This window comes from Molossus molossus, unplaced genomic scaffold (assembly GCF_014108415.1).
Source record: "Molossus molossus isolate mMolMol1 unplaced genomic scaffold, mMolMol1.p scaffold_m16_p_12, whole genome shotgun sequence".
In the NCBI taxonomy this organism is placed as follows: domain Eukaryota; kingdom Metazoa; phylum Chordata; class Mammalia; order Chiroptera; family Molossidae; genus Molossus; species Molossus molossus.
Genome location: NW_023425347.1, coordinates 53,186,445 through 53,208,149, shown reverse-complemented (window position 1 = coordinate 53,208,149; position 21,705 = coordinate 53,186,445). Strand labels below are relative to the sequence as shown.

At 37.3% G+C, this 21,705-nt stretch overlaps 1 protein-coding gene across 1 annotated transcript in view; it reads right to left on the bottom strand.

The window, feature by feature from the left end:
- CUNH1orf141 (chromosome unknown C1orf141 homolog) overlaps positions 1-21,705 on the bottom strand; it is a 42,692-nt gene that overhangs the window by 10,200 nt on the left and 10,787 nt on the right. Inside the window, exon 3 of the mRNA XM_036256789.1 lies at positions 20,696-20,808. Coding sequence (XP_036112682.1) covers positions 20,696-20,808 — 113 coding nt within the window. The remainder of the gene's footprint in view (positions 1-20,695; positions 20,809-21,705) is intronic.

Below are 21,705 nucleotides of genomic sequence, written 5' to 3'. Positions count from 1 at the left end.
CTCACTTATATATGGAATATAATGAACATAACAGTCTGAGGAATACGGTAGACCCAGAAACATGGAAGTAGGGTACAGACTGACATCCCTCAGAAGAGGGGGTGGGGGGGTGGGAAGAGATAAACCACAGAACTTACATGCATGTATGCATGACCAATGGACATGGACAACTAAGCCAGGGACAGGGCGGGAGTGGGGTGGGGAGGGGGGGTGCCAATGGGGTAAAAAAGGAGAAATATCTCTAACAAAAAAATAAAAATTAAAATAAAAAAATAAAAAAATAATTTGAGAAAAAGCTCTGACTGGTTGCTCAGTAGTGAGAGCATCAGCCCACCAACTGAAGGGTCAAGGATTTGATTCTCGGTCAAGGGCACATACCTGGGTTGCAGGTTCAATCCCTGGCCCCAGTCAGAGTAGTGCAGGAGGCAACCAATCAATATGTCTCTCTCACATAGATGTTTCTCTCTCTCTCTCCCTCTCTTTCACTCTATAGGCAGAGGAAACTACAAGTGTAAAGGTCTCTGTGAAACCAACCTGGGATGTTGAAGGAACTGAAAGGCCAGCATTGCTGGAGGGTAGTGAACAAGGTGAAGGGTGGAGTAAGATGAGATGACACAGGTAGCAGGGACCAAATCATACAGGATCTCATAAGCCATAATGAAGAGTTAATATTATTCTTGTTATAATAGAGATCATTTGGAGAGTTTTGTTTTGTTTTGTGTTTTTTTTATCCTCACCCGAGGACATTTCCTTTTCCATTTTTTGCACAGACAGAGTGGGAGGGAGAGAGAGAGAGAGAAACATCGACGTGAAAGGGACACATCAAGTGGCTGCCACCCGCACGACCAACCAGGGCCGGGGACAAACTGCAACCGAGGTACATGCCCTCAGCGGGAACTGAACCCGGGTCTCTCCGGACCGCAGGCCGACGCTCTAACCGCTGAGCCAAACCGGCCAGGGCATTTGGAGAGTTTTAATTGGGATAATAAAGTAGTTTAATTTACTCTTTAGAAAGATCACTCTGCTCAGAGATGGATAGTCTGTGGAGGTAAGGGAGAATGTGGATAGCAAGCGCAGCAATGGAGTAATCAATTAGAAGGCTGTTGCTGTGGTCTAGATAAGACGTATTGGTGGAGTAGACAAGGACTGTAGCAGAGGAGATGGTGGGCTTCAGGTTATATTTTGGAGGTGGAGCCAGTTGTACTGACTAGTGGATTGAATATGGAATATAAGAGGGAAAAAAAGAAATCAAGGATGACTTCTAGGTTTCTGGCCTCAGCAACTGAGTAGGCCATTTATACAAATGGGAAAAGGCAAGCCCTGGCTGGTTTGGCTCAATGGTTAGAGCGTCAGCCTATGGACCTTAGAGTCCTGGGTTCAATTCCAGATCAAGGCACGTACCTAGGTGGCAGGTTTAACCCCCAGCCCAGGGTTAAGCAAGAGACAACCAATTGATGTGTCTCTCTCACATTGATGTTTCTCTCTCTCCCCCTCCTTCCCATTCTATCTAAAAATCAATAGAAAAATATCCTCAGGTGAGAATTTAAAAAATATATATATAATAAAACACACACACACAAATGGGAAAGGCAAGTGGGAGAAAGATAGGTCCATTGCTTGAAACAAGGGGCTTGGTTGTAGTAACCTGGCTTGTGAAAAGAAACTAAAACTCAATCCTTCCCTCTGCCAGTGGAGATCCAGGAACCAAGTCAAACCACACCAAGGCATGATGATTGAATCTGCCGTATCCCCAATATTTCCCTGACAGGGGAGCCCATTCACAACTCTAACATCTGGTTTGGCCTGAGAGCCATCAGGTGTGTGTAGAAGCAAAACTTCCAGAAAGGAAGGAGTAGGGTGCAGTGAGTGTTGAGTGAAGAGAGAACCTTCTAAAATCCTAAAACATGTGAAACATTTTAAAAAAACAGCCAACAAAGTCAACAAGTAGAAGATAGATTCAGTAATAAAATTAAATAGAAGACAACTAAAAACAACTCTAAAATTCTCACCACATCTCAAATCCTAAGGTGTATATTAGCATTCGGTGTCAGTTTAATTAACAGTGTCAATTGGTGACATCTTAGATTTGATCAGCTATGGCAGTGGTTCTCAACCTTCCTAATGCCGTGACCCTTTAACTCAGTTCCTCATGTTGTGTTGACCCCCAACCATAAAATTATTTTTGTTGCTACTTCATAACTGTAATTTTGCTACTGTTATGAATTGCCATTGAAAATATGTGTTTTCCGATGGTCTTAGGCGACCCCTGTGAAAAGGTTGTTCGACCCCCTTTGGGGGTCATGACCCACAGGTTGAGAACCACTGAACTATGGTATATTTAGAAACTTTAAAGACATAAATGAAAAACTACTCAATATAAAGAAGATGTGAAATAAAAACAGGTGGAAGAAAAAAAAACAAGTCAATATAAAAAAGTCAAAAATCTTGGAAATAAATAATGTAACTCTAGGCCCTGGCTGGTTTGGCTCAGTGGTTAGAGCATCGGCTTGTGGACAGAAGGGTCTTGGGTTGGATTCCCAGTCAAGAACACATACCTGGGTTGCAGGTTTGATCACCAGCCCCTGTTGAGGCCATGTAGGAGGCAAACAAATGATGTATTTTTTCTTTCACATTGATGTTTCTCTCTCTCTCTTCTACTTCCTTCCACTCTATCTAAAAAATAATTTCTTGGAAGAAAACAGCAAGGAATTCACTAAGAATGCACAGGTAAATACATTAAAAATCTGAAGAATAGTTAGAAAACATGAAAAACAGACTGAAGGACTTCAGCATTTGTCTAATACTTCTGGAAGAAGGAAATGGTGAGGAATCTATATTTGAAGATATAATGCTCAATAATTTTAACTAAGAAGCATATTTCACAAATTGAGGATAAGAAATAAGAATAAATCTATACCCAGAGCATTAGATGCAGATAAAGAATGAGCAGAAAAATACTGAAACTACCAGAAAGTAATGACACTGTCATTCTACAAAGGAATTACAACTAGACGAAAGCAACATTCTAATCTATGTTTGGCTCCAACAGATAATGAGTTGTGTCTTTAAAGTGCTGAGAGAAAATAATTTTCATCAACTTAACTGTCATTCAAGAGTGAAACAAAAATAAAGACACTTCTAGATACACAAGGATCAAAAGAGTTAATGATTAACAGATCATTATTATAAGAATTATTAAAGGTTGTCATTTAAGAAAAATAAAAGTAAACAGAGGTAGGATGCAGCTGACAATGATAAGCACAGAATTTGATAAATTATGTTGTATATTTAATTCTAACATAATTTATGACTTAAAAATTAATCTTGTTTTGTATTTCAAATATTAATATTTATTGCATTTATATAAGCTCTTTTCTCTGATTATTTTAAATTATTAAATATTAAACTATTTTCTGTAGATCACTTTAGATACAATAGATTCTTTTAATTTATTATATTTTCAGAGTTTTAGACTTTTGTAGGGTTAGTCTTTTGTTTTCAACATAACCTTACTGAGGAAGAATGTACATACAATAAAATGCACACATTTTAAATGTATAGTTGGATAAATTTTGGTCATGTAAGCATCACCAACACCAAGATAATGAGCATTTCCGTTATCCTAAGGTATTTTTCCCCTGCCCTCATTCCGTCAGTTCATTCAATTTGTTCTGTTCTCTCATTCAAACATAATGGTTATCTCAGTGTTGCATATCTGTTTTCTTCCCTCAATATACTACTTTGTCTAATCCCATCATATTTTTGTCCCTTTACATTGCAATCTATGTGATTTTCCTAAACTTGTTCTTTAGATCTTTGATTTGGTTTATGCCAATATTTATTATACTCTTCACTACCTTTAATATAATTTTAAGTTCTATATTAGCATTGTTTTCTTAAAAATATTTCATTCTTTACAATTATCTTATATTTTCAAATCCTATTTCACAGATTCCTTGTTTTCTTTAAGTTTTTGAGCATATAAAACAGTAATTGTCTAAATTTTCTTTCACTTCATGGGTGAAAATTCTGTCAAAATGTGACCATCAGCTATCTTTTAAATTATTTCCTTTTTTTTTTTTTTTGGTCACAGAACTTTTGATAGAGCCAACATTTAGTCCTTGTTTATCTACTTACTAACCTTTGAATTAGAATACTTAAATCTGGGCTTGATATTAATCCAAAAATAATAAGGGTAAGTTTTCTTTGGATGATCTGTCTCTCTGTTTACCTGAATACTTAAATTCTCCCCTTAGAAATTAACACGCAAACCCAGCTGTTACTTATACTTTGAGTTCAGGCATTCAGTTGCCTGAGTAGGCTGGAGAGGGCGCTGGAGCCATGAAAATTCATGGGGAAATTTGTTTCTGTGCACTATATGTTTTGTGAAAACTCTTCATGACTGTAATGTGGTGATGATGGCGGGGACTCTGTCCATTCATATGCGAGGTGTCATTTGGGTTCTAGTAATTCACTTTGAGGAGGAATTTAGCAAAAGAAAGGCCTCACAGCTCTCAGGCTGTTTCGTGGGGTCATATGTTTTTTCTTTACATGGTTATCTTTGTGGCTATTAGTTGTACTTGCAAAGATGGTTCTTGGAAAACTATCTTGTCTCTTCTGTTGTCAACCCTCTTTTCAAGACCTTGCTCCTTCAAGGTAAGAGGTTTTCCCCATGACTAAAGCAATACTAGGAAGGAAGGGAAGAAATGGCTAGGTGTGATAATATGGTCACTGTATTTCTCTCAAAACATTGCTGACAGTGACTTGGAATGCTGTTGACTTGCAACAAGGAAAGGAATCCCAAGAGGAGGATTCCCCATCTTTCTGTGACCCAACATTGATAACAAACCCCTTTCCTTTTAATGTGTGTATGGGGGGGGGGGGCGCGTTAGTAGGAGTGTTTTCAGAATATCTTTAACTGATTTTTTGAATATTTTTCCTTTCTCCTAGGAAATGGAACTGTGCACTAATTTCTGGAATCTTCTTTCAAACTACTTTGTAATGTAATATATAACAGATGTTCTTTAAGTTTGGGATAAAATGTTCTAGTTTTAATTTAATAAATTTGTTTTCCTTATTTTTCTTCTTTTTGTATTTATCTTGCCAACTTTCCCAGAAGTTTTCGTTTGTTACTTTGATAAAAAATATATATATATATATATTATAATGCCTCTTCTGTGAGCGACTCAAGAAATTTTATAAAGGGACTTTTGCTTTGCTAAAAAGAGTAGACCAGCCTGTCACTGCCTTCGGGGAACACTTTGGAGAAGACATGACACTGAGGCAGAACCTTAAAGAACAATGTGTTAAATTGAGGATTGCCAATTTAACAGTCCCTTTCCCCCTTTTTTTGCTAACAGAACTCTGCTCTTCCTCGTCTTCCTCCAAGCAACCGTGTCCTTCCAGTGAGGCTGGGCTCCTTCCTAACTCAAAGGAGTGAATCATGAATGATCTAAGCCTATGTTTTTCAAAATGTGAGCTGCAACTCATCAATTAGACACTAAGACAATTTAGCATCTCCTGACCAGCATTATTTTATTGTTAATCCTCTCCCAAGGATATTTTTCCATTTATTTTTAGAGGGAGTAGAGGGGAGGTAGAGAGAAAGACATCAATGTGAGAGAGACATCGATTGATTGCCTCTCAAACAACCCCGGTCAGGACAGGGATCGAAGCTGCAACCCAGGTATGTGCCCTTCACCAGAATCAAACCTATGACCCTTAGGTCCATGGGCCGATGCTCTAACCTCTGAGCCAAATTGGCCAGGGCTGACCAGCATTTTAAAAAATGAAATAGAATAGAGTGCATCACATGGCTCTTTAGCAACAACTGTATCAAACACCAAAATAGTGCAATAAAGTTCAAATTACAGAAAGACTAATAATTAGGGCTACATGAATCTGAATCTTCAGCTCCACATATATATTAGATTGTCATTTAAAAAGTAGTTCATAGTGTGGGTCATATTAAAAGTTGGAAAATCTGATCTAAGCCGACAATGATTTATTGGTTTAGATGCATCTAGCCAAAGAGACACAAAGGGAAGTCTGTAGGAGGGCTTTGGGGAACATTTTCCTAATTTTCACAAAGGGACCAAAGAGGTTTTCTCTTTTTCAGTGGATGTTGTTAGTCATACGAGTTACCTTAACTAGTAGTCACTGTATTTCACAGCAAGGCTGGGAGGACAAGCTACCTTGGTAAGAAGACAGTGGAGGAAAGATGGAGGAAGTGGATATTTAATGTCATCATTAAGCCTCTGAAATAACCAGCCCTGGAATGGTTTTATTGAGAGACTTCTTATTATTTGAGATTATAAATACCTTTATTGTTTAAGCCACATGTAATCAGATTTTCTTTTTTTTTTTTTAATAAATATTTTTTAAGTTGATTTTTTTTAGAGAGAAAAGAAGGGAGAGGATGAAACATGATGTGAGAGTGAAACATTGATTGGCTGCCTCCTGCACGCTCCTAATGGGAATAGAGCCCTTAGGCCAGGCATGTGCCCTGAATGGGAATCCAACCAGTGCACAGATGATGCCCAGCCAACTGAGCCACACCAGCCAGGGCCAGATTTTTTTTTCATTGCTGCTAACAGTGTGCTGACTTTTTTTTTTTTCTTCTTAATTGATTTTAGAGAGAGAGAAAGGGAGAGGGAGAGAGAGAGAGAGATAAACATCGGTGAGAGAGGATATTGATTGGCCACCTCCTGCATGCCTCGCCCTGGGGATTGGGCCCACAACCTGGGCATGTGCCCTGATCGGGAATTGAACCAGTGACCTTCTGGTGCATAGGTTGGCACACAGACACTGAGCCACACCGGCTGGGCAAAGTGTTGTGACTATTAAATATGAATAGGACTCTGTCAGGTAAAGAAATATGTCCTGAGCAGAGAGAACAGAATGGATAAAGTCAGAGAGTGGTTGGAACAGAATGTTCATCATGACTAGATCAGTATGGGTAAAGAGATGGTAGAAGGCTGTAAAGATCTTATATACCATACTAAGCAATTTGGACTTGACCATTTTTGTAATAGAGAGCCTTCAGATGTTATTAAGCAGTGAAATAATATGGTAACGTGATCAGATTCTGATATGCCTTAGTTAAAAATTTCCTTAATGCTTACATCTAAAAGTAAGATGCAGTTAATTTTCAGTTATTTCAACATAAACACACAATGTGTATACCTGTAAATAAAGTAGCACCTTTTCCCTTCTTACAAGCATTCGACTGAATGCTGGGTGTAGGAGAAGAGACGGTGGAACCCAATGTTCTTCTACATTCTTGTCTATGCTGTGAATACGGATAACGTAAGGGCTTAGCATATTCTACCTAAATATCAGAAAAAAATGGAAAAATGTTTTAGAAATCATTTCTGTCCATGTGTATATTGATAATTTATACTTGATGATTTACATGTGGAGTATCTAATTATAAAAACTAATAGCTGTCTAATTCTTTAAATACTTAAAAATATAATGTTTATTTAATTCTCAAAAAAATCCCTATGAGATGGGTGTTATTATCACTTTATGGATAAGGAAACAAATCTACAGAAATTTTAAAATTTGCCTATGCTCACACTTTTACTAATTTTTATTTTCTTTGCTATTAAAACCTAGCCTTTATATTCATATAAAACTTATTTCTCCAAGTGCAGGAAAAGTCTAATGTTCAAATACTGAGAAACAAATAGCCTTCTCAATCTCAACAGAGGCTTTACTCTCTCAGACATAGAGCCAATACAGAAATAGCCCCGAGTAAAGGGGGAGAAACTGGAAAATATTATCCAGATTTTCCTAAATTAGAGTTTCGGATTGGTGCCATATGTTTTTACCTAAATACACAAATCTAGATATCCAAAACATACATATGCATATGTAAATATAAACTGCATAACTTGTGAATCTTCATCAACAAACCAAATATTTGTTTAGCACCCACAGTTGTTTTTCACAGTAGGCACAGAATATATGTAGTTCTAGATATGAGATAAAAATAAAGCATATGATAAAAATCTAGGCCACAAAGAGCTCACATTCTTATTGGATGATATGATTAGCATACATGAAACATTATTAAATAATGTAATAGAGTAATATCTCTAAGAACCAAACTAATCAATAAATGAGGAAGAGTTTAGAAAAGAGGAATATCGGTGAGGGCTAAAATAGAAAAGATTTTATCAATGAAGAACTTAATGCTAGGATTTGAAGATGAGGGTATTTCAGAAGAAGCCTAGAATATGCATAAAAAAGTCAAGAAAACAGCATATTTAAAGCAGGGAGCATTTATCTTTTATTGAATATAAAAGACAAGTTTGAATAGGTAAGAAGGAGAGTTATGAAGAAACAGACTACAGATGTGAAAGTCAGAGAAACTTCAACATAAAGAAAAATTACTAAAATTGACTTGAGCAGAAGTAGAAAATTTGAGCATACCCATAAATAAAATAAATGTAAATAAGTTTCAAGTAACTACCTTTAAAAGAGTAACCAGGCCCAAATAGACTCATAGGTAAGTTCTTTCAAATGTTTATGCAACAAATAATTCTTGTGCAATATAACATTAATTAAATTAAAAAGTAAAACACAATAACTTTTCAGTGCTTAAGCTGGAATAATCTTGACACCAAGATCTGAAAAGATGATATACCAGAGGATAATGAGTTTTCACAAATTCAAAATAAATTACTATTCAACACTATACACATAGAACAAATCATAATGGTCAAATAAAATTATCAAGAAATTAAAGATTTCTAATAGATATGTTATTATAATTAATCACCCAATAGGTTAAAGGAGAAAAATAATGTAATTATTTTCATAGCTGCAACATTTCAAATGCATTTGATAAATTCAACAACTACCACTGATAAGAATCTGTATTATTTCTTTTCAGCCTGAAGAAATTTCTTAAGTATATTTTGTAACAGAGGTCAACTGGCATCAAATTATGTCAATTTTTTCTTTCACCTGAAAATGTCTTTTTTTTTTACAACATGGAAGGACCTGGAAAGTATTATCCTAAGTGAAACAAGCCAAACAGAAAAAGACAAGTATCATATGATCTCACTTATTTGTGGAATATAATGAACATAACAGTCTGAGGAATTGGGTTGACCCAGAGACGTGGAAGTGGGGTACAGACTGAAAATGTCTTTAAAAAATTCTTAAAGGAATTTTTTGCTTGTTACAAAATTCTGGCTAATTTATTTTATTTTATTTTATTTTATTTTGCTTTCAGTATATTTATGATATTCCAGTGTCTATTGGCATTTAAAGTTCTGACCTCCATAGTTTCTGTAAGCATGTCAGAGGTATTTTTAATTCTAATTCTAATTATTATTATTATTATTCTCCTCCTCCTCCTTGTTCTTCTTTTTAAATCCTCACTCGAGGATATTTTTCCATTTATCTTCAGATAGAGTGGGAGGAAGAGAGAAAGAAACATTAATGTGAGAGAGACATCATCGATTGGTTGCCTCCCACATGACCGTGACCAGGGCCAGGGACCGAACTGCAATCAAGGTACCTGCCCTTGACCAGAATTAAACCTGCAACAGGCTGAAGCTCTAATCCTGAGCCAAAACAGTCAGGGCAAATTTTTCTTCTTTAAAACAAAATGTTTTTATTGATTTTAGATTGAGAGGAAGGGAGATGAACAGAGAGAAAAAACATTGATGTGAGACAGAAAAACATCGATTCATTGTCCCCCGTATGCACCCTGACTGGGAGTTGAACCCGCAACCTGGTTATGGTCTTCAGCAGTTTGACTATGTGCTTAAGTGAGATTCTCTTCATATTTATCCTGCTTAAGGTTCACTAGTCTTCTGGAATTTACAATTTATGTCTTTCCTCAAAGAAGCAAACTTCTGACCACTATTTTTCTACCTTATTCTATCTCTCCTCTCCTTTGAGGATGTATTATACATATGGTAGACCTTTTGTTATTGTCCCATGGGTTTCTGTGTCCCTTTTAGTTGAAAACATATATTTTTTATTTTTTTTATACTGGATAATTTTTATTTTTTTAATCCTTACCGGAGGACACTTATCCATTTTTTGTTCAGAGTGGGAGGGAGAGAGAGGAAGAAAGAGAGAGAGAGAGAGAGAGAGAGAGAGAGAGAGAGAGAGAGAGAGAGAAACATCAACATGAAAGGGACACATCAAGTGGCTGCCACCCGCACGACCAACCAGGGGTGGGGACCAACCACAACCGAGGTACGCGCCCTTAGGGGGAACTGAACCCGGGTATCTCAGGACCGCAGGCCGACGCTCTAACCGCTGAACCGAACCAGCGAGGGCTGGATAATTTTTATTGATCTATCTTAAAGGTTCCCTGACACTTTATTCTATTTCCATTCTATTTTAAGCTCAACAAATACATTTTTTATTTCAGGTATTATATACTTTTAGTTATAAAATTTCTATATTTTAGAAGTTTCTATTTCTTCAATAAGATTTTCCCTTTTTTATTCACTGTGAACATATTTTATTTTTTAATTGAGCATAGTTATTATAGCTGCCTTAAAATCTATTAATTCCAACATTTGAATCATTTCAAAGTTGTTCTTAATTGTCTTCTCTTTTTTAATCCTCACCTGAGAACATTTTTGCACTTATTTTCAGATAGAGTTGGAGGGACAGAGGGAGGAAGAGAGAAAGAGAAACATTGATGTGAGAGAGACACATCAAGTGGTTGACACTCACCCGACCCGACAAACTGCAATAGAGGTACACACCCCTAGTGGGAACCGAACCTGAGTCTCTCTGGTCCGCGGGCCAATGCTATAACCACTGAGCAAAACCAGCCAGGGCAATTGTCTTCTCTTTTAAGATTAGGTTCAATTTTCTTGGTTCTTTGTCAAGTTGGATTTATCCTGGACATTATGACTGTTATAATGTGGAGACCCTAGAATATATTATATTCCTACAAAGAGTATTTATTTTTTAGTAATTCATTAACTTGGTTGGGCTCAAAATATAAACTTCCTTGAGCAGCAGCTCAAATATCAGTTCTGTTTTTTTATCCTTAGTTGGACGACTTGAGGATTTCCCTAAACATTCATTGTTCAGGGGTCAGCGAGAGACTTGGACAGGGTTTATACATAGAAGATGGGGCTACAACAGAAAGAGAACAGTGAGAGGTGTGTGTGTGTGTATGTGTGTGTGTGTGTGAGAGAGAGAGAGAGAGAGAGAGAGAGAGAGAGAGAGAGAGAAAGAGAGAACAGTCTATGAGAGATTTCGGATTTCTAAAAGACAGAAAGCTAATTGAAGCTTTAAATACAATAGTGGAACTACTAAAAATACACCATGTTATCTTTCTTCTAATGAAACTCGAGGCTAAGAACTGGCAGATACCGATTGTGGGAATGAGAACAGAAGTTGTGAAGAGACAGGTTAACTAAAAGTCTGCCTGTGCAATTTCTGAACTATTGCCACTTCCCCCATCCCCACTTACCATATCCCACAGAGTATAGGAAATGATATTCAATTAATCCCAGGCTAAAATGAGTGCCCTTCTCTCAATAAACATCCTGCAAGCATGGTTTTAGCTGCTCAGAGGGAAACTCTCTTCATGTTAGTATCTAGAAAAACAACTACCAGCAACCTCTGCTTTCTTACTCGACAGTAAAGCTACCTAGTAGAGAACTCTGCCATATACACAGAACAGCTTTCAACTGTGGAGAGAGACTTATTTGTAAAATTAATGTCAGTTTCATAGAAAAATTTATCCATGTCTTCGTTCTTAAATATGAACAAATTAAGATTTACCAGATATGATAAAAATAAGCCAATTCAAAGATACACCATGTCATGATAAACAAAAATAACAGATATCAGAAGAAACAGATAATTCAAGAAACAGAAAGTAATGTAAGAAAATGAACTCTAACATCCTCAGAAAAATGTGTGCAAAAATGTAATAGGATCCTATGGAAAGAAAAAAAACTAACCAAGAACAAGAAAGAGATTTTGGAAATTTACAATATGATTACTGAACAAAAATGCAGAAAAAATTGGAACAGAAAGTACAGAATAGAAAGACTTTGTGTTCTTCTTCTTTCTGTATTATTTAATTTTTAAAGTCATATGCATATTTTAACTTGTTTTTTTCAAATTAAAATGTTATATTTTATATAAGATGCTAGTAAATTTTTTTTAATCCTCATCTGAGGACATATTTTGCATTTATCTTCAGATAGAGCTGAAGGGAGAGAGGGAGGAAGAGAGAGAGAGAAACATCAATGTGAGAAAGACACATTGACTGGTTGTCATCCACATGACCCCAACCAGGGCCGGGGACAAACTGCAACCAAGGTACATGCCCTTAGTGGGAACTGAACCCGGGAGTCTCCGGTCCATGGGCCGATGCTCTAACTGCTGAGCCAAACCAGCCAGGGAGATGCTAGTAAATTTTTTATGATGAGTTAACTTAATGTGATGTTACAATATTTTGAAGAGATTTGTATTAAAATAAACCCAAATAAACCATGAAGATGAGCACAAGACTAATATTCTGGACAATGGATTCTGTCAATATTTTTAAAAATTATAAAGGGCAGGAATATGCAACAAAAATTATAGCATGTTATTAATTATGGTCCAAAGTATGTATTTCTTCATGTTTTATAATCCATATTGGCAGTAATCAAGGCTAATAATAAATTAATATCTAAGAATCTCTTAAGTGACTTTATTTTGCTGATTCTCTGAATTAATTTCTCTGTAGTATCCTAGATAAAACCTACTGAATGATATCCAAGCCATGCTGAAAGCTCAAGGCTGGTCAGCTACTTTTCAGTATGCCCATGAACCTCTGCTCAAGTGATTATCGAGACTCAATAGTGTTAGTCCTAAATCTCTTATGGTAGTTTTTATTGTAATTATAAAATCTAAATAACTATAGCATGCTCAGAAGTGATCTTGGCTACACATCAAAAGATGAACAAATAAATATATATTTTCATATTTTAAATTAAAATATTTAACTTATGCGTGTATAGTTTGTTGCCCTGTCTTTTTTTTTTATTTTTTATCCTCACCCGAGGACATTTTTCCATTTTTTGTTCAGATAGAGCGGCAGGGAGAGAGAGGAAGAGAGAGAGAGAGAAACATCAATGTGAAGGGACACATCGAGTGGCTGCCACCCGTACGACCAACCAGGGCCGGGACAAACTGCAACCGAGGTACATGCCCTTAGCGGGAATCGAACCCGAGTCTCTCTTTGCCACAGGCCGATGCTCCAACCGCTGAGCCAAACCGGTCAGGGCTGTTGCCCTGTCTTAACCAACTTTTTGATAACTACTAGTCCTTATATTTAATAAATCATTGCTATTGTATTGATTATCCAAAAAAGAATATATTATTTTTTCTATTATCTCCATATGTAAACTTTTCCATAATATCAGAGATAAAATCACTTTAAAATCTTATGCTTCTGGGACTTTCGGTCAGGATGGTGGCGTAGGTAACGCAGTATTGCGTCTTCCCACAACCACATCAAAGTTACAACTAAACTACAGAACAATCATCATTCAAAACTGCCCGAAATTGAGCTGAATGGAAGTCGTACAACTACGGAATTAAAGCAGCAGCCACATCGAGACTGGTAGGAGGGGCGGAGGTGAGATGGGCTGGTCCCACACCCACGTGTGGCAGATAAAAATCAGGAGGGACACCTCCATTGGGAAGGTCCTCCCTGAGGACTGAGGGGTCGCTGTCCCACACCAGGCACCCTGCTCAGGGTTCCAGTGCCAGGAAGAGAAGTCCCCGTAACTTCTGGCTGGAAAAACCAGCGGGAACTGAGGCTCAGGGAAGCTGAAGCGCCTGGAGCCCCAGGCAGCTCCTTAAAGGGCCCTCACACTAACTTTTTGGACTCTCTTCCTCTAAGCTTGGAGGGGAGGCAGCTCAAGGGGCACCAGAGACATACAGGGAAGAACTGAGCTGTTTGGCACTGGAGCGAGGGCTGGAGAGGGGGCTTTCTCTGGGACAAACGTGCTGTCAGAGGCCTTTGTTCCTTTGGTGAGCCCTTCCCTGGGGCGGCAGACAGCGGCCATATCTGGGACTCCAGCAACCTGGCTCACACTGGTAGCCCCACCCTGGTGACTCCTGAGGCCCCGCCCCACCCAACTTTCAGGCCCACCCAAGCTGTTGCCACTTGCTTAACCATAGGATTGGCCTGTCTTGGATCCTGCTTCAGGTTTTTCCTAAATTCTTTCAAACAAGCAGCATCTGGTCTCAGCGAGCCCCATACCTCTTGTTAAGTAATACACAGAAACAAACATAGGGAGGCAGCCAAAATGAGGAGACAAAGAAACAGGTCCCAAATGAAAGAACAGAACAAAACCCCAAGAAAAGAACTAAGCGAAATGGAGATAAGCAACATAACAGATGCTGAGTTCAAAATACTGCTTATAAGGATGCTCAATGAACTCAGTGAGAACCTCAGTAAACTTAGTGAGGGCCTCAAGAGCATAATAAAGGACCAGTCAGAAATGATGGATGCACAGTTAGAAATGAAGGAGGCTTTAACTGAAATAAAGAATAATTTACACAGATGCAATGGTAGAGTACGTAAATCCAAGAAGCAAACCATTGATTTGGAATATAAGGAAGCAAAAAACACCCAATCAGAACAGCAAAAAGAAAAAAGAATCCAAAAATATGAGGATAGTGTAAGGAGCCTCTGGGACAACTTCAAGTGTGCCAACATTTGCATCTTGGGGGTGCCAGAAGGAGAAGAGAGAGAACAAGAAATCTAAAACCTGTTTGAAACAATAATGGCAGAAAACTTTTCTAACTTGGTGAAGGAAAGAGACATACAAGTCCAGGAAGCACAGAGAGTCCCAAACAAGATGAACCCCAAGAGGCCCACACCAAGACACATCATCATCAAAATGCAAAATGTTCAAGACAAAAAGAAAATATTAAAAGCAGCAAGAGAAAGGCAACTAGTTACCTACAAGGGAGTTCCCATAAGGCTGTCAACTGATTTCTCAAAAGAAACTTTGCAGGCCAGAAGGGAATGGCAAGAAATATCCAGAATGATGAAAAGCAAGAACCTACAACCAAGATTACTCTATCCTGCAAAGCTGTCATTTAGAATTGATGGCCATATAAAGAGTTTCCCAGACAAGAAAAAGTTAAAGGAGTTCATCACCACCAAACCGTTATTATATGAAATGATGAAGGGTCTTTTTGAAGAAAAAGATAAAATATATGAACAAACAAACAGGCAATGAATACATATCTATCGACAATGGAATCTACAAACAAAATGAACAGGTAGAACAGAAACATTCTCATAGATACAGAGACCATTTTGTTGGTTGCCAGTTGGGAGGGGGTTGGGGGAATGGGTGAAAAATGTGAAAGGATTAAGAAGTACAAATTCATTGCTACAATGACAAACCTCAAAGGGAAAGGGGTTGTGGGGTGGAAAGAAATAAACTGAAGAACTTATATGCATAACCAATGGACACAGACAATAGTATGGGAAAAGGTGGGGGGGGGGGCGGGAGAGGGGAGGAGGGGGTCAATGGGAGAAAAATGAGGAACATCTGTAATACATACAACAATAAAGATTTTTTTAAAATCTTATGCTTCTGAATCCTAAAATCATATGAATTTGAATTTGGGAATGGTAGAAGCATATACCCAATTATTTGGATTAATTTGAATTGCTAAGCAATTATAGGAACACAAATTAAACCTACCTCATCTTTGTCCTTAAGATAAAGAAGATATCTATTAGATCTTGATTTTAGATTTTCTTCTACTGATTCTAAAGAAAAAAATCCAAACATAAATAATATTTCCGTACTATTAGACTACTTTTAACTTAATGAACTATTTTCTCTACATGTAGTTAAATTTTTAGAAATGTAGTTTGATAATCTTGTTTGCTTACATAAAATTGTTTTTACATTTTTAGAGCTAAATATACTCTAGAATAATATGCTTTAAAAGTGAATTTTTATCAACAGAATATAGCTTTTGATTACTTACTATAATATAAAAGTGTACAGTGGGAAAATTATTTCTAAATAAAATAGAATCATACTAAATAGTCAAAGAATTTTTTCATGAATTCCGGTGTAAAGAGATATATTTCCCTCAACCTGAATTATCACCTCTACCCCCATCTCCAATCATGAGTTTTATTAATCCAAATTATAATTTAATGGATTGTCTTAAAGTAGGCATAATGTAGGGTCAAGCATACAGATTTTGGATTTAGATAGCCTGGGACCAAAACCTACTTTGTGTGTGTGTGAGACATAGCCTTAGGAAAGTTATTTAACCCCTCTGGTAAAGGCTACTCTGATGATGTCTCAGAAAGAAATGAGGAACATGCTATTGGACAATGAAGAAAAGGCTATTTTTGCTATAAAGTGACAAAGAACTTGGCCATATTGTGTTTGTGTCCTAGTATTTTGTGGAAGGTAGAACTTGTAAGCAATGAACTTGGATATTTAGCTAAGATTTCTATGCAAAGCATTGAAGGAGCAATTTGGTCCCTTCTTACTGGTTGTAGTAAAATGCAAGAAGAGAGGAATGGATTGAAGACAAAGTTGCTAAGCAAAAGAGAATCAGAACTTAAAAATTTGGAAAATTCTCAGCTTGTTCATACTACAAAAAATGAGAAAGCATGTTCACAAGAGAACTAAAGGTGTGATGGACTGATCATTTGACAAGGAGATTGGTGTGGGCGTGAACCACAGACCTCATCAGCCACCCCAGCAGAGACACTGCCATATGAACTGCCTCTTCAGTTCCTTTTTAAAAAAATCTTTATTGTTGAATGTAGAGTGTATTACAGATATTCCACATTTTCCCCCCATTGACCCCGTCTCCTCCCCACTCCCGCTCCCCTCCCGCCTTTTCCCACACTATTGTCTGTGTCCATTGGTTATGCATATAAGTTCTTTGGTTTATTTCTTCCCACCACCACAACCCCTTTCCCTTTGAGGTTTGTCAGTCTAGCAATGAATTTGTACTTCTTAATCCCTTCACCTTTTTCACTCATTCCCCCAAGCCCCTCCCATCTGGCAACCAACAAAATGTTCTCTGTATCTATGAGAATGTTTCTGTTCTACCTGTTCATTTTATTTGTAGATTCCATTGTTGATAGATATGTGTCATTGCCATTTTGTTTGTTCATATATTTTATCTTTTTCTTCAAAAAGACCCTTCATCATTTCATATAATAACGGTTTGGTGGTGATGAGCTCCTTTAACTTTTTCTTGTCTGGGAAACTCTTTATATGGCCATCAATTCTAAATGACAGCTTTGCAGGATAGAGTAATCTTGGTTGTAAGTTCTTGCTTTTCATCACTCTGAATATTTCTTGTCACTCTCTTGTGGCCTGCAAAGTTTCTTTTGAGAAATCAGCTGACAGCCTTATGGGAACTCCCTTGTAGGTAACTAGTTGCCTTTCTCTTGCTGCTTTTAATATTTTCTTTTTGTCTTGAACATTTTGCATTTTGATGATGATGTGTCTTGGTGTGGGCCTCTTGGGGTTCATCTTGTTTGGGACTCTCTGTGCTTCCTGGACTTGTATGTCTCTTTCCTTCACCAAGTTAGAAAAGTTTTCTGCCATTATTGTTTCAAACAGGTTTTAGATTTCTTGTTCTCTCTCTTCTCCTTCTGGCACCCCCAAGATGCAAATGTTGGCATGCTTGAAGTTGTCCCAGAGGCTCCTTACACTATCCTCATATTTTTGGATTCTTTTTTCTTTTTGCTGTTCTGATTGGGTGTTTTTTGCTTCCTTATATTCCAAATCAATGGTTTGCTTCTTGGATTTACGTACTCTACCATTGCATCTGTGTAAATTATTCTTTATTTCAGTTAAAGCCTCCTTCATTTCTAACTGTGCATCCATCATTTCTGACTGGTCCTTTATTATGCTCTTGAGGCCCTCACTAAGTTTACTGAGGTTCTCACTGAGTTCATTGAGCATCCTTATAAGCAGTATTTTGAACTCAGCATCTGTTATGTTGCTTATCTCCATTTCGCTTAGTTCTTTTCTTGGGGTTTTGTTCTGTTCTTTCATTTGGGACCTGTTTCTTTGTCTCCTCATTTTGGCTGCCTCCCTATGTTTGTTTCTGTGTATTACTTAACAAGAGGTATGGGGCTCGCTGAGACCAGATGCTGCTTGTTTGAAAGAATTTAGGAAAAACCTGAAGCAGGATCCAAGACAGGCCAATCCTATGGTTAAGCAAGTGGCAACAGCTTGGGTGGGCCTGAAAGTTGGGTGGGGCGGGGCCTCAGGAGTCACCAGGGTGGGGCTACCAGTGTGAGCCAGGTTGCTGGAGTCCCAGATATGGCCGCTGTCTGCTGCCCTAGGAAAGGGTTCACCAAAGAAACAAAGGCCTCTGACAGCACGTTTGTCCCAGAGAAAGCCCCCTCTCCAGCCCTCGCTCCAGTGCCAAACAGCTCAGTTCTTCCCTGTATGTCTCTGGTGCCCCTTGAGCTGCCTCCCCTCCAAGCTTAGAGGAAGAGAGTCCAATAAGTTAGTGTGAGGGCCCTTTAAGGAGCTGCCTGGGGCTCCAGGCGCTTCAGCTTCCCTGAGCCTCAGTTCCCGCTGGTTTTTCCAGCCAGAAGTTATGGGGATTCTCTTCCTGGCACTGAAACCCTGAGCTGGGTGCCTCCACCCAAAACCTTAGCGCAGCCTGAAGCCTTGGGGGCATGACTCCTACTGGACATAGTTGTAGGAAAGGGATCCCTGCCTACCAGAGTTGTGGGGGTGTGGGGAATTGTGACTCCACCCTACAGAACTATGGTGGCAAGACCTCTGCCCTATGGATCCAGAAGATACAGAATTGAGCAAAAGAGGATTGTTTTTGAGCCTTAAGGTACCATGAAGTTTGCCTTAATAGGTTTTAGACTGGCTTGACCCCATCACTCCTTACTTTGTTCCTATTTCTGCATTTTGGAATGGGAATGTCTATCCTATGCCTGTACCATCTTTGTATTTCGGAAGCACACAATTTGTTTGGTTTCCAAGGTTCACAGCTGGGGACAAATTTTGCTTCAGGATGTATCATATGTTGAGTCTCACCTATATTTGATATAGATAATATTAGATGAGATTCTGGAATTTAGTAATAATATAAAATTCAGTATGAGAATAAAATAAAGTGTTCTAAATTCCTTTTATTTTCTAGAAAAAGGGTAACATTCGATTTTGAAAGGATGCATATTATAATTTCTAGGGTAATAATTTAAAGAAGAGAAACAGAGTATATAACTTCCAATTGTTAAAGGAGAAAAGTTTAAAATTTTAAAAATTAAATCTTAAGACACAAGAGGACAGAAAAAGAAACACAGAATCAACAGGAGAGAGAGAGAATAAAATAAGATGGGAGATTTAAATCCAAAAACTTTGCTAATTACTTTAAGTATAAATGAACTAAATGTTCCATTTCAAAGACAAAGATTATCAAAGTAGATTTTAAAATCTATCAACTTGATGTTTGTAAGAACTAAATATAGATCATAATGTTACAGAAAGGTGGTAATAAAATGATGGAGAAAGATACACATGCAAATCTTAGCCAAAAGAAAGCTGTGTAACTAACAACTACTGCAACACTGGATAAGATGAAAATCAATTCAGTAGAGATGTGATCATTCTTAGATTTTATGCAATTAGTAACTTGGCCTAAACTATATTAAAAATATGTAAAGCAAAATTTGACATGCTATAAATAAGAATAAATAAGTCTAAAATTTCTCATGAGAAGAGTTGAAAAACACAATGAACAGATTTGATCTGAAAGACATGTATAGAACACTGCACTCAACAGCTATAGAATCTCTATTATTTTGAAGCACATATGGAGCATTTATAACTGTGTAATGGGTAATAATGCAAGTGTTAACTAATTATGCAACTGAAATCATATAGAGTGTATCCTCAAACCACAGTGTAATTGTGCTAAAAAGCAATAACAAAAAGATAATCAGAAAAGCCTTATATATTTTGAATTAAGACATATACTTCTAAATATCCAATGGGTCCAAGAAGAAATAATAGAAAATAGACACGATACTCTTGAAGAACAAGGTGGGAACACTTGCTCTACCAGATATCAAGGGTTATTTTAAGCTACAAAATTAATGTTCCTGTAAAGTAAGTTTCTATTAATCAAGATGTCCATACTTGTTTGATTTTTTAAAAAACAATAAAAAGAAACTTTTAGGGTTGAACTGAAAGGAAACACAGAATTTTTTTTTCTAGAAAAATAAATTAACATAAAAATATATTCTTAACCTTTGAATTATATAAATGATCTATTGTGATATTTAACATCTCTTTATCTAAGGAAATTCTCCTTTACAGCTCACTAAAATCTTTCATATGTAACCCATATACTTTCAAGCAAATGCTTTCAACAGAGACATCAAATGATCAAGAACTTTAAGATATAAATACCAGGGGGTGGGAAGAGATAAACCAAAGAACTTATATGCAGATATGCATAACCAATGGAGACAGACAATAATGTGGAGAAAGCAGGAGGGGTGGGAGTGGGGACGAAGGGGTCAATGGGGAAAAAAAGGGGGAACATCTGTAATACTTTCAACAATAAAGATAAAAAATAAGATACAAATACTAAAGTGTAAAATAAAAACATGCATTAATAAATCAAAAGAGAAATAAATATATTACACAAACATTACCTATTGACTTGTTTTCTTTATTTTGTATCTTTGTTGGCATACAACGTGGTCTTAAATTTAACTTTTCAAAGTCACTCTTTTTAGGTTCAGACTCATTTTTGAAGGAACCATACCTGGAAGAAATAAAATTAATGTAATTAAAATAATCAGAAAACTTAGAAAATTAATCTAAAAGATGAATTTTGAGAAATGTGGTAAAGTTCCAGTTACATAGATTTGGATATTGTTATATTAATATGTTATAGTAGAAAATGTAAAAGATTGGGACAGATAAGCAGAAGCTGAAAATATTAGTGATATTCACTTGAAGTAAAGAGAAACAGGAAGCTGCTGTTGTCACAAAATTGAGGGCACTTCAGGACGCTACTGCTCAGGAGATGGTTAACCCTTTTAGAAAAATATGCTGGAAAATTGTTAAATGAGATACTTGGTTGGGGACATTGCCAGACTTGAATCAAAGTGATGAAACATGGAGTTAGGATCAGTTCGGATACCATATCACAGCATTTATTTATTGTAAATAGAAATTTTTCACCATTGAATTCTGACTATTGATGGTGTGTACAAAAGTTAATGGTACAGCCTTGGCCAGTTTGGCTCAGCGGTTAGAGCGTCGGCCTGCGGTCCGGAGAGACCCGGGTTCGGTTCCCGCTAAGGGCACGTACTTCGGTTGCAGTTTGTCCCTGGCCCTGGTTGGTCGTGCGGGTGGCAGCCATTCGATGTGTCCCTTCACGTCGATGTTTCTCTCTCTCTCCCTTCCTCTCTCTCCCTCCCACTCTATCTGTACAAAAAATGGAAATATATCCTCGGGTGAGGATTAAAAAAAAAAAAAAAAGTTAATGGTACATAATTCATGATATTTCTGACCTCTAAATGCTTGTAACCCATGATTTGGTCCTCAGACCTCAGACACTCAACTGTAGTTGATATTAACCAGTACCACACCTTTAATCATTACCTGTACGCTGATGTCCCCAGGTGTGTAGACTAGACCTCAAACTCTTCTTTAG